At 40.2% G+C, this 19,337-nt stretch overlaps 5 protein-coding genes across 5 annotated transcripts; 2 read left to right on the top strand and 3 right to left on the bottom strand.

The window, feature by feature from the left end:
- Nucleotides 1-35: 35 nt before the first annotated feature.
- On the top strand, nucleotides 36-9,580 carry LOC135336455 (dixin-like). Its single transcript, XM_064532256.1, has 13 exons — nucleotides 36-381; nucleotides 2,675-2,807; nucleotides 3,086-3,214; nucleotides 3,565-3,888; nucleotides 4,304-4,450; nucleotides 4,678-4,880; nucleotides 5,023-5,187; nucleotides 5,507-5,722; nucleotides 6,134-6,238; nucleotides 6,448-6,600; nucleotides 6,709-6,918; nucleotides 8,058-8,254; nucleotides 9,240-9,580. The coding sequence occupies exons 1-13, from the start codon at nucleotides 238-240 to the stop codon at nucleotides 9,427-9,429; spliced, it is 2,316 nt and encodes a 771-aa protein (XP_064388326.1). The 5' UTR covers nucleotides 36-237; the 3' UTR covers nucleotides 9,430-9,580.
- LOC135336571 (uncharacterized) lies at nucleotides 9,558-11,675 on the bottom strand. The gene is made up of 5 exons (XM_064532426.1): nucleotides 11,541-11,675; nucleotides 11,396-11,468; nucleotides 10,494-11,064; nucleotides 10,068-10,276; nucleotides 9,558-9,781 (listed from the first exon to the last, which is right to left on the bottom strand). The coding sequence occupies exons 1-5, from the start codon at nucleotides 11,574-11,576 to the stop codon at nucleotides 9,663-9,665; spliced, it is 1,008 nt and encodes a 335-aa protein (XP_064388496.1). The 5' UTR covers nucleotides 11,577-11,675; the 3' UTR covers nucleotides 9,558-9,662.
- Nucleotides 11,657-12,399, top strand: LOC135336628 (U6 snRNA-associated Sm-like protein LSm7). The gene is made up of 4 exons (XM_064532504.1): nucleotides 11,657-11,792; nucleotides 11,842-11,947; nucleotides 12,031-12,102; nucleotides 12,152-12,399. The coding sequence occupies exons 1-4, from the start codon at nucleotides 11,781-11,783 to the stop codon at nucleotides 12,295-12,297; spliced, it is 336 nt and encodes a 111-aa protein (XP_064388574.1). The 5' UTR covers nucleotides 11,657-11,780; the 3' UTR covers nucleotides 12,298-12,399.
- Nucleotides 12,400-12,546: 147 nt separating this feature from the next.
- On the bottom strand, nucleotides 12,547-13,404 carry LOC135336337 (uncharacterized). The gene has a single exon (XM_064532099.1). It carries the CDS (start codon nucleotides 13,402-13,404, stop codon nucleotides 12,547-12,549), a length of 858 nt encoding a protein of 285 aa, XP_064388169.1.
- A 1,503-nt stretch (nucleotides 13,405-14,907) lies between these two features.
- On the bottom strand, nucleotides 14,908-19,040 carry LOC135336432 (polyubiquitin-C-like). The gene is made up of 4 exons (XM_064532221.1): nucleotides 16,297-19,040; nucleotides 15,776-16,231; nucleotides 15,618-15,704; nucleotides 14,908-15,559 (listed from the first exon to the last, which is right to left on the bottom strand). The coding sequence occupies exons 1-4, from the start codon at nucleotides 18,953-18,955 to the stop codon at nucleotides 15,201-15,203; spliced, it is 3,561 nt and encodes a 1,186-aa protein (XP_064388291.1). The 5' UTR covers nucleotides 18,956-19,040; the 3' UTR covers nucleotides 14,908-15,200.
- Nucleotides 19,041-19,337: the final 297 nt, after the last annotated feature.

Raw genomic sequence — 19,337 nt, 5'->3', positions numbered from 1 at the left:
GTTGTGGGAATGTTAGGAATGTAATTAACGAGCACCAAGACAATGGAATGTGGTCTTATAAACAACCACGATCTGTACTCGACATGTCATGTTTGTCTAAAATAATGGTTGACAGCTTGTTTTTACAAGTTATGTTATTGTATACAACAAAGATCAGAGTAGAGCTCTAGCTGTCTATAATTAGACTTGTTCGACACCTAGTTGCAAGATATTTATCACCTAGCTGGCGTGACAATAATGACAACTGAACTGACTGAAAAAGTGATTGTCACTGACAAAGAAGATATGACTTCAATGGAGCAGCTCAACGGCCATGAGAGTAGACCGCAGTCCATGGCTAGCAATGCAGTGTACAAGTCAAGAAGAGAGATAGACAAGAAAGTGAGTTATAGTTTGCACAGCTATGATAACAATATGGGGGAGCTGAGCTTTCCTGGCTAGCTAGCTGCTCTCCTATGCATACTCCTGGCTAGGCTAGTTGCTACAAAGCGTGTATACGTGTGTGGATAGAGTGTTGTCTGGTGTACGTGGCTATGCTTTTATAAGGTTGAGAGATCTTCGTTGAATAAATTGTATTTGCTTTATTTAATATTGATAGTTTTATTATTGAGGAGTTGAATTGTTCTACAGAGATCGTGAATGTACTTAGCTACTAGTTTTGATTATAATGATTTATTGCTATCGACTGAGAGCTTCTTCTCATGTGGTCTGTGTGGACTTGTTATCAGTATTTATAAAGCCACCTAATTCCTGTGTGGTGTACATGGTCCCCCTCATTGTCCACCCACCCTTCACTGAAGTGGTTCGATATCCAATTACCGTGTCCACGCTCCACTGACCATTCTCGTATAATCTTCTGTATAAGTACAAGCCCAATCATGCATGTACGGTGTGTGTGTGTACTAGGTTAACCCCACGCCAACTTTAATTTAGTATCATAATTATGTACAACAGCCAGTTTCTTAAGAATTTGTGTAGAGGTGATATCATGCTTAGTGTATGCTTCCAATGGGGAATAAACTGACACTTCCACACACACGCACACACACACACGCATGCACACACACACACACACACACACACACACATACTGGTGGAGAGTCTATTATATAAGAGAGCTTGAGATTATGGTAACTAGGGACATCATGCCTACTGCTGTGTGCTCTGGAATGTACATATTGTTTGGTAGGCCAAAACGCTTTCTTCTTTCATCACCTGTTGCTATAGCTCTAACACTGTCCTCAAAAGATGTTCAATATGTTCAAGCATTTGTGTGTGTGTGTGTTTACAAGACTGAGTAGCCAGCAAAAACCATGTCGTACATGTACATGTAGCTGTGCAAGACTTAGGTAGGTGTTTGTAATTACTGATACACTGTATGTAATAATTATATTATAATCGTGTATAATTATAATTATGAATCAAAGTATTCATTCCTCTATTAAATATTGTTAATAGGTAACAATTATGATAACCTTTCACCTACTTGAAATACAAACCTTGTTCGAGAAAGCATAAGTGAACCACTAGCTACAGTGTACACAGTGGGACCATACTATAGGCTCTGTACACTAGCTACAGTGCACACAGTGGGACCACAATATAGGCTCTGTACACTAGCTACAGTGTACACAGTGGGACCACACTATAGGCTCTGTACACTAGCTACAGTGCACACAGTGGGACCACACTATAGGCTCTGTACACTAGCTACAGTGCACACAGTGGGACCACACTATAGGCTCTGTACACTAGCTACAGTGCACACAGTGGGACCACACTATAGGCTCTGTACACTAGTCTACACACTGCAGGTCAATTAGAGTAGCATTGTGATGTGGCTGTTATTAATAATACAGTGATTCATTCCATTTACACTAGCCTAGTCAGCCATTCATACATTTTGTGTTGACCTTCTGGGCAGCCGTAGAATGTATTTTCAAAGACGTGCAGTATTAAAATAATTATTGTGTGTGTATCTATTTCATTTTTCTTCACATGTGTACCGTCTCTTTATTATACCTGTACGATGTAATTTAATACTTATTGGTTACTATAGCAACCTGTTACGTACGTATGTATGCAAAATAGTTCATCCACGCACTATATAAAGAAAAACTAGTGACCTCAATAAACTGTGTGCGGTATATATAGGGCCTTAAATCAGCTGCACTTATCTAATTATGGAAATGATCAAAAGTTGTGTTAGCTTTGATGAATGGATGTGATGAACATACATGGTTTCTACCTCTGTATTAGCTATTCCACTGTATTAGCTGTTGTATTACTGTACTAGAATGTTTTGCGAGCATCAAACATTTGCGATGGTTGATCAATTCGCAACAATAGAATCCGCAAAACCTAAATTAATACTAGTTAGTAAATACACACAACCCTTGCCAGAATGTGATCGCAAAGGGTCAACATTTCTGCTAATTTGGCTGGTTTTTTTCATCCGTAAAATATTCTAGTAATACGGTATGTATAGTGGATTATACGCATCGTTACCTTCCCATTATGCATGCACTACACTAATGGAGGGCTCTATATTTAATGGATTTAATTTACTAAAGCAACTGTTTTCGTCACACACTTGAAATGCCAACCTTATTAGGGAAAGTATAACTCTCATACACACACACACGCCCTCACACACTCACACTCACACTCACAGCAGAAGCAACTAGCTGACTACACGGCCTGGGTCAACAACTACCTCAAGAGGAAACCCGGTGTACCTCTCATCAACGACATACGTATAGGTCTTCAAGATGGCATTTCTTTCGTCAACCTAGTGGAAATTGTCTGTAAGTATACTCACTGTGGTGTAGTGATTGCCTTTAATTGTGTGAAGAGTCACAGCCTCATTGATAATTTTACTCACAAGCACATTACATTAGCAGACCTTACGTATACAGTATAGCGGGGAAACATTCGTGTTGTGGAAATTATTTGTGTTTAGAGAATTAACCTCAAAATTAAAACTGTGAAATATCATACGCAATAGGTTCTATGTTACTATTCAGAATACGAATTACAGTGTTTGCGTTACTTTGTCATTACTTTATATCACATGACTCTGTAGCCCGTGCTGAAGTGGAAGGGGTGGTTAGATACCCTACAAGTGCAGATGCTCGTTCCCGAAACCTTGAACTGGCTGTGCAGCTGCTGAAACAAGATGGCGTCAATATCCAACCAGCCGAAGCTGTACGGGGTAAGAAGAGTTTCTTTTAATGGAGATAGATGCATTTTGAATGTTATTTAGTAGTTGGTATATAGGCCCTTTGAAACCGAACAGATTGGTGGAGGGGAGAAGCTCCTCCCCCTCCCCCATCTCGACTGGATAGAAAGAACCCTGTACTTCATTTTTAACTCTCCATTCAGTACTGTCCTCATGCTATATTAACTATGGCCTCTCTATATATTGAGACCACTCAGTACTGTCCCTAAAATGCTCACACTATTTATTAACTATGGCCTCTCTATTGAGACCACAACCACAGTTTTGTTTAATGTACTGTCTGATTCTATGTATACATTTTTCCTCTGTCTATTTCTATGTAGACATTTTGGAAGGCAACTCTAAGGGCATTATGCGGGTGGTATTGGGGTTAGCGGAGCGTTATCAACCACGATCAGTCAAACCACGAAACACCAGCGAACCAAAGCCACAACCGTTGCCTAGGGAACATGGAGCGTCCAATAGACACGCCTTCAGTAGTCACATGACTGCTGAACATGCGACTGTACCGAGAGTGCGTTCTCCAGACGTGAAAAAATCGAATTTGGCAACAAACAGTTTCAGTGTCCCGAATATCAACAGCATTGGACCACACGTACATGCTAATGTCGGCCAGTCACTCTCGCAAACCATCTCACACCCTCTAGGTGAGTAAATATTTGTTTAGATGAGTTAGTCTTGTTTGTTATTCATACCTTAATATGTATTCTAATTAAAGTTCTATAGGAGTTCTACGCACTATATAGCATGGTCTAAATTATTATAATAATTAATTTGATTTAAAAAAGCAGTTTGCACTAGATATCTCTCTCCACTTATTTTTGAACATAGCACAAATCGATCATCACGTGGTTAAGGGCCCTTTTCCTAAGTACTATCACATATAATAGTAGATAATTGTTATTCATACCTTAATACATGTAATTATGTATTCTGAAGTTCTAGCATAGTCTCTTCCTGATTGATGCAAAATGCTGATCTACGTCACTATTTTGAGCTGTACGAATGTTTAAACTTAATAGGAACCATGTTCACGTACCGTCCCCTACCTTCCTTCCTCAGGTGTCACTCATCCTCTGGAGTTGGCCAATCTCTCTCAGCCCACCTCCTATGAGATAGCGGCCGAGGAGAAAGACATGTACAGTATGCCCATAGACCACCTCCCCCCCTCCGCCACCACCAGGCTTATCGCTCCCATCAGGAAGAAAGGTGGGCGGGGCTACTATCCCAAGCCTTGTACAGTCATTATACTTACAGTATTTTGTATCCATCCAGCAAATCGATTTATAGTTGATGCTATTATGGTTAAAATAATTCAGAAGTGCACGTGGTACTATGCAATATTACCCCCCCACACACACACACACCACCCCCACACACACACACTCTACCCACGCACACACACTCACGCACCCACACCACACCCACACACACAGGAGTTCAGCTGAAGATTAGACCGGCATCCAACAGTATTCACAGCATACCTGAGAACAGAGAGCTTCTTGAGGGTAGACGAGTCTCTTTAGGGGGTGTGGCCACCAACAGTTGGAACTTTGACCTCGGCATGGCCACGGAGATTCATGATGTATTGAGTGGACTGAATGCTTTTAAGACGGAGCTATTGCAACTACACGCAGTGGTGAGTGTGAGGAGTGCTGTGTGTGGGTGGGTGTTGTGTGTGTATGAGTGGGTGGAGTAGGAATAGGTGTGTGTGTGCTTAGTGTGTGTGTGGGTGTGTGGAGGATGTTGTATATTTTATTTATTCATTGTCTTCCCTTTAGCTACTTAAGAACACGGACGGTACGGATATCAATCTCTTACTTCGAGCATTGAAGAACGAGAACTCATCAAAAGAGGGCGTGGTCTCACATGACACACCACTGGAGATTAATAGCACTGCCATGCTGGTTGAGAAACAACACTTACTCGTGGAGAAGGAAGAACAGGTGGGCAGTGTGTGGGAGGTGGTGTGGGCGGTGTGTGGGGTGTGTAGGAGTAAGTGTAATTACAAATAATTATTTACGAGACTACATGTATGTAAAAAAATGGTTCTATACGTACGGGCGAAATATTCAAATTTCGTATAATTATGCTGTAATTACATCAACCTTACGGTAGTAGGACACCATCCTCTCCCCACCCACCCACCCACACACACACCCTCCACACACACACACACACACACACACACACCCACACCCACACACACACACACACACCCTCCACACACACACCTGCCACACACACAACACCCTCCACACACAGATGTCAGTGATGCGTGATCAGTTCTCCCAGCAACAAGATGAGCTGACTCAGCTTAGTGCCGAATGCTCCGCACTGAGAGCCATGGTCGAGGAAAGAGACACTTTTATTAAGACCATGAAAACTGAGATTTATCGGAAAGAGTATAAGAATGATTCTGCCAAAGTTGACCTTCACCATCAGCTGCTGCAGAAAGACGCTCTCGTTAGAAAGTTGGAGGTACAGTGTACACACACACACTCCACACATCACACACACACACACACTCCACACACACACACACACACACACACACACCCTACACTCCACACTCCATCCCCACACACACACACCTGCCTACACTGTGTGGTTGGATTGTTAGGCTAATTTGGCACTGTCTAAACTATGGAATGCAAGCTCTTATTATAATTATAATTATATATTAATGAGGTAGTTAGCGCCTACCCATGGTTCATATTAGCCTGTGTCCGAGGGCTGGTTGCTTGCCAACTATACTGAACATAGCCAACCACAGTTCATTATACCACCCACTCATTCTCTATATCTCTCATTGTACACTACAACATTTAGTATATGTAGTAACAACCCTCCCCCCCCCCCCCCCCCAACCCCACCGTCTCCCTCATGCAGGGTGAAGTGCAGCGATGTCAGCAGTCACTCGAGGCCCAGCAGAGTGGCCTAGAGGAGGTGAATCAACAACTGGAGGAGCACAAGTCAGCCGAGATTGAGTATAAGGTACAAAAGTGTAGAATAGAGTCACCAGCTAGTGGAAGTGTGGTTTTCATTTTAGTGCTGATATCTATAATAGGATGCAGATCTTTTGATTTCAAATTGAAGCATTTTTATATATAATTATGTGTATGTTCAATTATGAGATGCTAGATTATAATTATAGCTAGGCTTTTATACAATGACTGTAGCTGTGATTGTGTTCATATATCTAGGTTGAGTTGGACTCCCTGAAGATGCAGCTAGCCAAGGTGAGCACGACTGAGGAGTCCTTACTCTCCAAGGTGGCCAATAGAGACAGGAAGATAGGCCATCTTGAAGAGAAACTGGCAGAGCTCGCGGATGGCAGGGGTCGACGAAGCGAGACCGTGAGTGTGTGTGTGGGGGGTGTACGAGTGGGCGTCTGTGTGCGATATATACGTACTGTAGCTTGATCGAAAACATAACCCCACCCACGCAAAACACCCCCCTTGTAGATATCCGATGAGACTGAGAGTATACGCCAGTCCATAGTATCGCTGCGACGAACCCTGACCCCACAAGACCCGCAGCAGCAGGTGTTAGATAACCTGGAGCAATTCATATCAGATCTGGTGTGTAAAATGATGGAACGAGCTTGCTCCTCCCCCACTGGCAAGATGGCGGGGGGTTCCCCCACTGGGAAACGATCAAAGAGACATGCTCATGTGAGTTAATTGTATTTGGGCTATAGTGCAATCATATGCCTAGGATTTTCGAAATGGTGGAAAGGTCTGGTTGATTTCTTTCTAAGTTTTCACATTGGGTCAACGGTACTATAAAAGTGCTTTCTATCAACTGCCATAACTTGAATTCGGTGGATCCAATATCAATTTTTTTTATGATTTTCTGAAAGCTTGGAAAAAATAGTTCAAATGGTGTAATCAAAAATCATATTTCGATAGATAAAAGCATTTGCCAATTTGGCGATACCATGATCCATGGTCCAAGGCCGAAAAATGACAAATTAGGCCCCCAACAAAATTTTGGATTGAAACACATCATTTGAAAGGTCTCTTTCTAAGCTTTCAGAAAATCATAAAATTTTCGGCATTGGATCAATGGTACTAAAGTTAAGGCTGTTGAAAGATGTTCAACTACACCCCCCCCCCTCCATCAATGATTGGGGATTCTTTCAGCTGCCATAACTTGAATTCTGTGGATCCAATGTCAAATTTTTTAGGTTTTTCTGAAAGCTTGAAAAAAAAAAGTTCAAATGGTGTCATTAAAAATCATATTCGAGAGATAAAAGTATTTGCCGATTTGGCAATACCATGAATAATAGCCCATGGTCCGAGGCCGAAAAATGACAAATTAGGGCCCCAACAAAATTTTGGATTGAAACACATCATTTGAAAGGTCTCTTTATAAGCTTTCAGAAAATCATAAAATTTTCGGCATTGGATCAATGGTACTAAAGTTAAGGCTGTTGAAAGATGTTCAACTACACCCCCCCTCCATCAATGATTGGGGATTCTTTCAGCTGCCATAACTTGAATTCCGTGGATCCAATGTCAAATTTTTTAGGTTTTTCTGAAAGCTTGAAAAAAAATAGTTCAAATGGTGTCATTAAAAATCATATTCGAGAGATAAAAGTATTTGCCGATTTGGCAATACCATGAATGGGTCCGAGGCCGAAAAATGACAAATTAGGGCCCCAACAAAATTTTGGATTGAAACACATCATTTGAAAGGTCTCTTTATAAGCTTTCAGAAATCATAAAATTTTTTGACATTGGATCAACGGTACTCAAGTTAAGGCTGTTGAAAGATGTTCAACTACATCCCCCCTCCCACACTCACACAGCGTGGCGAGAATGACGACCATCATCGAGACAAAGATCGTGATAGAGAGAGAAGGCGACGTCACAAGGACAGACACGCCCCCCACCCGGACAAACAAGACGTAGCCACACCCCCTTCTAGCGGGCCCAATACCAAAGTGATATATTACATTCTCAACGATCGTAAGGAGACGCCCTACGCAACTGTAGTACCAAAGAAGTGAGTATAATTATTGTACATTGTAATGTAGATGGAAAATTGCGCTATGTTTTTGAGAATTAAACATCCTGCATGTCTATCTAATGGTGTGTTAAGTTCTATTCTCTGAAAAAATCATGGCGCAATTGCGCCAAATCGTAGGAATTCAGCCTGTTTTATTACTAGTTGTCATAACTTGAGTTTTGATAGAGTACCAGCGCAATTATAATTGTATTTTGTAGCCCTTTGTAATGTCTATCTAATGGGGTGTTTAAATCAGTGATAACCTAGAGATAGAGAAAGTTCTATTCTCTGAGAAAAGCCATGGCGAAACCAAATCGTAGGAATTCGGCCTGTTTTATTACTAATTTTGAGTCGTCATAACTTGAGTTTCGATAGAGTACCAGCGCAATTATAAATGTGTTTTGTAGCCCTTTGTAATGTCTATCTAATGGTGTGTTTAAACGGATGGGGGGTGTCTTTCAACTGCCATAACTTTAGTACAGTTGATCCAATGTCAACATTTTTATGATGTTCTGAAAGCTTAGAAAAATTCCTTTCAAATGATGTATTTCAATCCAAAATTTTGTTGCGGCCCTAATTTGTCATTTTTTGACCTCGGACCATGGGCTATAATAATCCATGGTACGACTAAATTGTTATCTCTCGAATATCAACTTTGATGGTATCATTTGAAAGGTCTCTTTCTAAGCTTTCAGAAAACCATTGATTTTCGATCCACATAATTCAAGTTATGGCAGCTGAAAGATTCCTAAAATCATTGAAAATCAGGGATAACCTAGAGATAGAGAAAGTTTGCCTGTTTTATTACCAACTTTGAGTATTCATCATTTTGTCCTTTTAAGCTTTTAGAATTTGTAACAAAGTTATAATTATTTGTATGCAGTTGGAATGTGAGTCAATTACTAACGGAGTGTTTCCATTTAAGGAAAAACTCATCAGTTCATTAATTGCCTCTTCATATTGTCTTTTCCTTCCTCCACAGATCGGGCGATATCACACTGAGAGATTTTAAAGCAGCTTTCGATCGACCTGGCTCATTTCGATTTTTCGTGAAAACCGAGGACCCGGACTGCGGTGTTGTTAAAGAGGAGATAAAACATGACGATACGATACTGCCTATTTGGAAAGGACATATTGAAGTGTGGATCAGCGAGAAATCTCAGCATAGATAGTAGCCTAGAAACGGACTTGTTCGTGTGACTGAACACTTATAATTTTAGCCGACACAAATTTTGGCTAGCTAGCTGATGTGGCGGTTTTTGTACAAATCGTTAGTTAATAGCCATTATTCATTATTAAATCATTAATTTTTCGTCATCAAAATTGCTATAATGTAATAATTTATTCCACGCAACAACTGTAAAAAAAAGTTCTGCACATGCTCAGTTCAACAGAAAATGGCCGCCTAAGTCATCGTATCTTCATAAGAGTGTTGCATTTCATTGATAGCTACAGGATTGTAGGCAGCACACGGGTAGAGGGAGATATCATTACTGTCAGCACCTGCAGCTGATGCCGTGTTACCTGCAGGTGCATATAGTGCAAAAGGTCATAGTGCAAGAGGTCATGAACTATAATAATTATATAATCAGTACATACGTGGATGCATGGAAACACGTCACTTAATACATATATACATGGCACTCATGATCGATGCAAGACAAACCTATATACTACATAATAATAATTATATATTATATATAATTATAATTATCATGCAATAATAATTATTGTACTTTTGTTGATAAAATAAGCTTGGCTGTTGTATTCATGAGTCTATTAACAAAGCTACATTGCAACCTCCTTATACCTGGTGGGGTTGATCTGCGTAGGGCAATAGGCGGGGCTATGTATGCGTACTCATGATCAGCTGGTCGTACAGGTACAACGGAGTACGCTTCACATGTGTACAGCGAGTCCTCGGTACTTCTTCTCGTCGTTTGTTGCTCCTCTGTCTGGTTGCCATAGAGAGAGTTGTTATACACTCTCTCATTTTCTGAATTTGAACGCTGTTTCAATCTGTACTCTCGTGTGTGTGTGGGTGGGTGGGTGGGTGTGCGTGTGCATGCGTGTGTGTGAGGGGGAAGGGGAGTCACAGGGTAATGCAAAGTATAATTTATGTACATACCGGTTGCTATACCATGCAGTTACATCATGTAGTACATACACCAGCCTCGTTTTTAGGCCGAAGTTCTAAAAAATCGGTCAAGGAACGATCAAGGTTAAATTTACATACACTTTCTGTTTTCTTCTCAATGCCAGTACTGCTACGAGGACTACTCCTGCAGACAGTATCACCACGCACACAATCACTGCTACGACGACTATCACTGTCGTCATAGAAACCGATGACATAATGACAGTAGGATTTAAAGTGGTATTCGTTGTCATGGTGACTAAATCGGTAATCTCGTCACTGGTTGTCATAGTAACTGGATCAGGTGTTCCCATTGTTACGGAATCAGTGAACGCAAGAAATGTTCTATTGAACTCTCCTATTGGTGTTGTGTCTGATACGACTCCATTATCGGCAATGCAAGTATAACTGGACAGTTGTGTAAAACTGCTCACGTTGCAAACTTCCAGTACAGATATTGTGTAGCTAAATTCTGTGCCATTGGTCTCAATTTGGGTCTTAAATTCGGTTATATTTACAGTGTAGTTTGTATTTATCGGGTCATGTGACTGCCATGTGATCTGCGGTGAGGGTAGTCCAAAAGCAACGCACGCGAGAGAGATGGTGGTTGCATTCTGGAGTGTTTGTATGGACGACAGGTTACCATGGTACCCAACAATTATAGCTTGCTCTGCATGAGAGGAAGAATTACAGTTAGGGTACTGACTTTTGTGTATTGAAATCTGTACAATGCATATGTACACACAATAGCTACTGTGTGTGTGTGTGTGTGTGTGTGTGTGTGTGTGTGTGTGTGTGTTAACTAATTATTATGGTCTTTAAAAACAATGACATTTATTTCAGTATACAATGCACTATACTATACTTGTGCAATCAATAATCTACAGTGTTTATATAGTAATAATAAGACGGTAAACGTCAAAATATCACGGCCTTTATTTATCATGCAGAGGTAGTGGTCAATAGGTCACTAGTGTGAGCTGCCTAGTGCTAGAGTTCACCTTGCAGTCCAGAGAATTGGGCAGAGACCACATTATCATGCAGTGCAGCACATGTCATCAGTAGCCACACAATCTGCTGACATTCAATGAAAATTATCATGCTAAACACATAAAGTACAGAAGTAGTAACAGATAAAGGACTTGCCTTGTAAATGGACTTTCTAGTTGTTCTCAGATCCATTGCTAGCCTAGCCAGCTGTGTTACAGAGATGGCCTTGCACCACGCCCACACAGTATGAATACGTTTGTTAACTGATTTTGAATCTAGTCTTCGATTCAAACCGCGGGAATATTAGTGAGGCTTATTATCGAGGTGAGTGTGCATTATCTAGAAACGTCAGCGTGGAAATAAAAGTTTATCCTCCATCCACTTGTACTTCACAACATGTCTAACTCAGTAAGTACAATTATGACACTTGTCAGGGTTCACTCTGCACTATATACAGGGTCCACCACCTGAAAAGAAGCAGAGAAAGGAAACTTTAATGAGCTCTGAGCTTGGAAAGTTCCTCGATAAGAAAGTTCGCGTCAAGTTCCAAGGTGGACGTGAAGGTAGCTACACCCACACACACTCCTCCCACGAACACACCACCCACACACACACACACCAATCCTCTCCACTGCACACACCCAAGCCACAGGTGTGTTGAAAGGATATGATCAGCTGTTGAATCTGGTACTAGACGGGACAGTTGAACACATCCAAGGTACAGTCAACAATCACAACTTTAATATATAAGAGTATACCCCTCACAGATCCTGAAGACCCGTTCAAGATCACCGCGGAAACAAGGAGCCTCGGACTAGTGATTTGTCGAGGGACAGCTGTTGTGCTGATATGTCCGTTTGATAGCATGGAACAAATAGCAAATCCTTTCATTCAACAGGAGCAAACAATCTAGTTTTTTGTGCATGTATTGTATAAATTGTTCGACCTTCTTTTATTGTTCTGTATAACTTTCAATTCGCTTTGTTTATCTATAATTATAATTGTTGTTAAATGAGCAAGCAAAACTATATAACTATAGCCAGGAGCACATGAGGTGGAGATGGACTTATAATAAATGTCAATTCTGCAACATTTCTACAATCTATACTATTGTATATTATTATAATAAGTTCAGTGATCTCACTGCTATATAATAATAGCACTACACTCCGATCTCTGGCTCTTTACTGGGGGTCCAATTCTTCAACGCTTTCTTTGCTGCCTCCACCAGCAGCGGAAAGTGCTCCCCCACTGCGTCGAGAAACTCCAATTCAGTAGAAAGCTTTTTCTCTTGCAAAATATGCGAATTATCTTCCATCAGTAGAGTCATGTCTCGGATACACACTGCTTTTCCGTGGACAAACCGTACAGCTCTTAAACTCGTATGAAATGGAGTGATTTTCGGATCAGTGTAGACACTAGTCATTGCTGCGTCCATTTCCTCAAGTTTTTTTCGAGCTGTTTCCCAACTATAGAACAGTTTCCATTCAGAGCCTGGTACTTGAAACATCATTTCTCTCTCAAGACGATTCTTACTCACCCACTTGAGCTTGTACTTGATGAATGATTCGTCATAGACTGGAGACTCCTGGTCGAAATCGATTGGTATCGGTTTGAAGGTCGGAAAGCCTGTACCGACTTCGATAAGGTACTTGTCACCATGATCACGGACGTTGCTAGCGATGGTGATAAGATGGTTGTCTGGGAGATTACTAACGGCTGAAAGGACGTGATGCACGGTATAATCTAAAGCTTCTAGTAGTAGCTTCATAAAGACATTCAATGAGTAGCAAAGACCACCTCGACCAGATCGAACTTCACGAATAATTTCATCAATGGTTGGTTGGCTACGCTCGGCTGAAGGCACGGCAATCAAAGAGTAGTTTTGGAACGGAATTTTCTCATGAAATTCCTTCACTATTTCACACAGGAGCTCGTACTTGTTCTCACTGAGCTTTCTCTCGACATCAGAAATGCTGAGGACTTCTTTCACAAACGACACTGCTTCTTTTTCATCCATAGCCATAAACACTGTGCTATAAATATAGATATCTTGTATTATAGCTCTGTCAGTGTATATCTGAACATGCATGCATGCAATGCAGAATCTCAGCAGTCAATTATGTAGGTTTTATGTGATTGGCAAGTATGCCAAGAACTTCTACATGAAAAATGGTAACTTTTAATAGCTGGTTAAATAAAGCTGATCACCTCTAGAGATAAAAGTACTTTTTACATGCAGTGGTATAAAATTCAGTAAATATTATTTGTGACAACTTTATGGAGGCCCAACTCAGCTCAACTAATTATGTATAATTTTATGGTAGTATAATAATGCTGTACATGCACACACACCATAGATTATCTGTGCACACACATACACCCACATGCATTTACTCACTTTGTGATGTAAAAAGTCCACCACAAGATGGCATGGCTGACACAGAAATGTCACACAATACCAGAGTAGTTATAGCAACCACATTAATTAATTAACACTATAATTATTATGTCACACAAACAACTCAACTTAATTGGAAATTACAAGTTTCATATAATTATAGCTACGAGCTGTTTCAGTTTGTCAGAGCTTTTCTTGCAGTATCTTCAAGCGCTGGAAAGTGCTTCTTTACTGTATCCAATAGTTCAGCTTCAGAAGAGATCAGAAACTCGCGGAGTATGTGGTTGTCATCCTCTTCAAGGAAATTCATATCATGAATACCAATTGCTTTTCCGTTACAAAACTTCATTGCTCTGAAAGAGACATGAAATGGAAAAGCATTCGGATCTATGTAGGCCATGCACTGTCATTGGTCCATCAAATTCGTGCAGTTCTCTCGGCCTTACACCGAAAGTTTGCCAGGTGGAGTTTGGTATTAGAAACGTCTGCAGTCTAACCCACACCAACTTAAACTTGATAAGCGAGTTTCGTAAATCGGAGATTCGTCTTTGAAATTGAGTGGGATTGGTTGCAGGCTGCTTTCATTGAGTAAGACCATCACTGTCTCACCCAGAAGCTCATATTTGCTTTCATTTACTTTCCTCTGCACATCAGGTATGCAAAGAGTGCATGTGTTTGCTTCTACTTATTGGTCCATACTAACCTTCATGTGTATATAATTATATAGATCTGTATACCTGACTAATCCTAGCAATTTTTTCAAATGACTTGTGTGTTTTGGAGAACACTTGCATGCCGCCAGGGATAGCTGTCAAAAAAATTCTAAAAAATAATTCTTGGATCATTGAATAGAAAACTCTTCTCCCCCCCCCTCCCCTCCATGCATGCAAGCACACACACACACCGGACCCGTGGACAACCCCAACCTGTAAATAAGAGACAGGAGACGGAGTGGCGTCCCCCCCTGAGTTTGAGATAAACTATTCTAAAGGCCAATAGAGAAACTGCAAATTAATAATTAAGAGAGTCAATATCCTATGTCCAAAAACACCTTTACCTAGAATTATGGAACTGTTATAAATTATGTCCGCAGGTTCATGCAGACATTTGAGTTTAGTGAAATCGTATTTAACAACTGATAAAATGCACAAGAATAAAGCCTCAGTATAAGTATGTACAAGACAAAAGGCAGTGGAGCAGAGGCTCCCATACATAAAGAGCCGCCTGGAGCGGGCCGCTATAGCTAGGCACAAAAGGAACAAAGAATAACTATACAGAAAGAACCTACTAACAAACAGAAACCACAATAACAGAACAGTACAATACAGGAAGTAAAGTTAACCACAGGAAATGAGTAATAATCTAATTAACACCACTATATAATTATACACATTACTACATATGTACAAAATAAATTAAAATTTGCCTGAAATGAAATCGCAAATGTCTTTAGCCACATGTTGTTTTCGGAGTTCCATTAATATTTTTAGCAGTGCTCTGAAAGTAGCTGCACCTGGATTATAGTCACGCCATTTTGTTAGGGCTAGGCACATAGCTGCTTGAGTTCCATCGATTCTTTTTTGCCTGACATCATTGCTGTCGGCTCTAGTAAGGCCTAGTTTCTCTACATAGTTCATAGGGTCGTCAAAAAATTCAGCTAGCATAATAATATCTTGGATTTCGGTGTCCAGCTGCTCGTCTGTTAAGGTTATGCCTGTTAGCACTTCTATATCGTCTCTTACACTCGGAGTGACCTGCAAGTCAGTGTTGCAACCTGCACAAGTTAATACAAATCATAATTGTTATCCACAAGTCTGTCAATTTGTACTTACTTGAGCTGCTCTCTCTTTCCAACAGATTTGCCCCAAATACCGTCCCATAAAACTCTGATATGAGAGCTGCTGCTTGTTGTGGTATTTCTGTAAGGTAAATTATTATACATTATATATAGCGCTGCATGTATTTACGGTATGTATATCGATATATATACCTGCTAAAACAACGTAGCAGTTGGATATATTCAATGTGGCTGATATTAGTGCATCTTGTTGTTGGGTGTTTTGGGCGCCAATCAGAGAAAATTTGAACACAGGAGTGAGATTTGCTTCCCAGTGCGTAGGAGTACAAGATGCTTGCAAGATATGAAAATTTTTTCCGCTGCAAGGTTGTTGGAATTTGAACTGTATTCTTGCTCTATCACGCAAATATTGGTCACTTGTTGACATTTTTAACTTGTAGACATTTCTGTACAGAGAGCAGCCTTGTGGAAATGAGAAAGAAGGTTTTGAAGTGCTGTAAGTATTTATGCCAATTGAGATTGTTTCTTCTCCTGTGATCTCCATTAAAGGGGTAACTTGGATGCTCGCATTATCCAGTGTACACGTAATTTGTCTCTTTTCCCTCGATAAACGGCCAGCATCTAGTTGACTAACGAAGTCATCCTCATCTGTAGAATGTATAACACACATGTATAGTAACTGTATAATAAATACACTTAAATATTCAACTTACAAAGGTGAAGTGAAATTGATCCGCACGGAAAACGAGATATCAACTGCTCATTTTCCAATATTTCACATCCATTAATACAACAATATAACAGTTGTTGTCTACTCGGCTCGAGGTGCTGTTCATCTACTCGCTGTATCTCCATTTTGAGATCGTAGATTCGGCAGTTAGTGGAAATTTTCACCTCTGTATTTTTTCCGGTAGAACTCTTTACATAAAATGATTTCAGAATATCCAAAAGTAAAACGTTAGCGTGCTGACTGCCATTAATCCAAAAGTTATCAGCCCTAAAACTCTCGGAGCCAATTGGATGGTCTTTAGCCAGTAATAGTCTCTGCTCACTTGGAAGAGGGTGGTCTGTAACTGCAGCGGATATTCTTGCTTTTAATGACATCATTACTTCATCAGGGTGAACATTGAGTGTTGTGAGTAATTGGGTTTGATCTCTAGAAAAGACGTTTAATCGAATAGTCCCGTTTTTGCGAACAATGTAAAAAGTCTGCCTTCGGGTTATGTCTATACAATCCTCATCAGAAAGTATTATTCCATTAATCACTATGTCTATTTGCTCAGCTGAAATTGTTGGCACTTTACTTTGCACTAAGTCTTTGCATTTTCTTACTGTACTTGTTGGTTCAATATCAAGAAACAAAGATTCCCCATTGGGCAGATGAACAGGGATGTCCATTATTCTGAGTCTTGATACTAAACAAAGACTAGCCTCTTTTAGAATGTTGTAATCAGACAATGTTCGACCTTCCTCAAGTTCATGGCCAGCATATATCAAATGCAGTGACTGTTGATCACATGATATACCTTCTTTATCTTGAATTTTAGTCTTGACATTTTCAATTGTGTCACTGGTTTCAACTTCAAGGATGATGGTTTTACCAGTCAGGTTTTTAACAAATACATGTATATACATTCCAAGTACTAGATCAAGTGTGCTTTCCGTTTGTATATTGTATTCAGATAATGTTCGACCATCTTCAAGTTGTTTTCCAGAAAATATCAAACACTGCTGATCTGGTGGGATACCTTCTTTGTCTTGAATTTTAGTCTTGACATCTTCGATTGTGTCACTGGAATCCACTCTAAGAGTGATCGTTTTACCAGTCAGGGTTTTAACCTTCAATTGCATTTCTAGTACTAGATGAAGTGTGCTCTCCTTTTGTATGCTATAATCAGACAATGTTCGACCATCCTCAAGTTGTTTTCCAGCAAATATTAAACGCTGCCGATCTGGTGGGATACCTTCTTTGTCTTGAATTTTAGTCTTGACATTTTCAATTGTATCACTGGCTTCCACGTCAATTCCTCCGGGGAGCCAAAGTATAAGTTCTAGTATGCTCTCCTTACGAATTTTGTAATCAGACAATGTTCGACCATCCTCAAGTTCTCTTCCAGCAAATATCAAACGCTGCTGATCTGGTGGGATACCTTCTTTGTCTTGAATTTTAGTCTTGACATTTTCGATTATGTCACTGGCTTCCACTTCAAGGGTGGTGGTTTTACCAGTCAGGGTTTTAAGTTTCACTTGCATTCCACTGCGGAGCCTAAGTACTAGATGAAGTGTGCTCTCTTTTTGTATGTTATAATCAGACAATGTTCGACCATCCTCAAGTTGTTTTCCAGCAAATATTAAACGCTGCTGATCTGGTGGGATACCTTCTTTGTCTTGAATTTTGATCTTGACATTTTCAATTGTATCACTGGCTTCCACGTCAAGGGTGATGGTTTTACCAGTCAAGGTTTTAACAATTATTGGCATTCGCCAAAGTACAAGTTCTAGTATGCTCTCCTTACGAATTTTGTAATCAGACAATGTTCGACCATCCTCAAGTTCTCTTCCAGCAAATATCAAACTCTGCTGATCTGGTGGGATACCTTCTTTGTCTTGAATTTTAGTCTTGACATTTTCGATTATGTCACTGGCTTCCACTTCAAGGGTGATGGTTTTACCAGTCAGGGTTTTAACTTTCAATTGCATTCCCCCGCGGGGCCTAAGTACTAGATGAATTGTGCTCCCTTCTTGTATGTTATAATCAGACACTGTTCGACCATCATCCTCAAGTTGTTTTCCAGCAAATATCAAACGCTGCTGATCTGGTGGGATACCTTCTTTGTCTTGGATTTTAGTCTTGACATTTTCAATTGTATCACTGACTTCCACTCTAAGAGTGATGGTTTTATCAGTCAAGGTTTTAACAATTATTGGCATTCCTCCGCGGAGCCGAAGTTCTAGTGTGCTGTCCTTACGAATTTTGTAATCAGACAATGTTCGACCATCCTCAAGTTCTCTTCCAGCAAATATCAAACGCTGATGATATGGTGAGACACCTTTTTTGTATAGAATTTTGGTCTTGACATTTTTAATTGTATCACTGGCTTTCACTGTAAGAGTGATGATTTTACCAGTCAAGGGTTTAACGTACAATTCCATTCCTCTAAGTACTAGATGAAGTGTGCTCTCTTTTTGTATGTTATAATCAGACAATGTTTTACCATCCTCAAGATCTCTTCCAGCAAATATCAAACGCTGCCAATGTGGTAGGATACCTTCTTTGTCTTGAATTTTAGTCTTGACATTTTCAATTGTATTACTGGCTTCTACTTCAAGGATGATAGTTTTACCAGTCAAGGTTTTAACGTACAATTGCATTTCTCCAGATAGCTAGAGGTTGAGTACTAGATCAGATGAAGTGTTCTTTCAATACAACATAAGTCGTGTATCTGGACTCATGACCTGCGCGTGATTCAGCTCAGAGGAGGCTGGAACCACTTGACCTTAGCTAATTAAGGTTACTAATTGGATTTATCCTTGCAGACTACTTCAAGCCTAGTTTTTAGTGTCTATCAGTTTAAAATGTTATTTTTCAGGGGGATTCAAATTTTATTTTCGCCAATTTTGCTCAGAAGCAGAGATACAAGTCTCAAAGCCAGCTATGCAGTGACCTCGAGAACAAGCCGCTCATGATATCGAGGCTAGTACAAGAGCAAGACTTTTGATTGTATCTCTGCTTTTGAGTAAAGTCAAATTTTAT

This window comes from Halichondria panicea, chromosome 5 (assembly GCF_963675165.1).
Source record: "Halichondria panicea chromosome 5, odHalPani1.1, whole genome shotgun sequence".
Taxonomy (NCBI): Eukaryota; Metazoa; Porifera; class Demospongiae; order Suberitida; family Halichondriidae; genus Halichondria; species Halichondria panicea.
The sequence above is the reverse complement of the archived record's forward strand: the minus strand, read 5'-3'. Positions and strand labels throughout refer to the sequence as shown.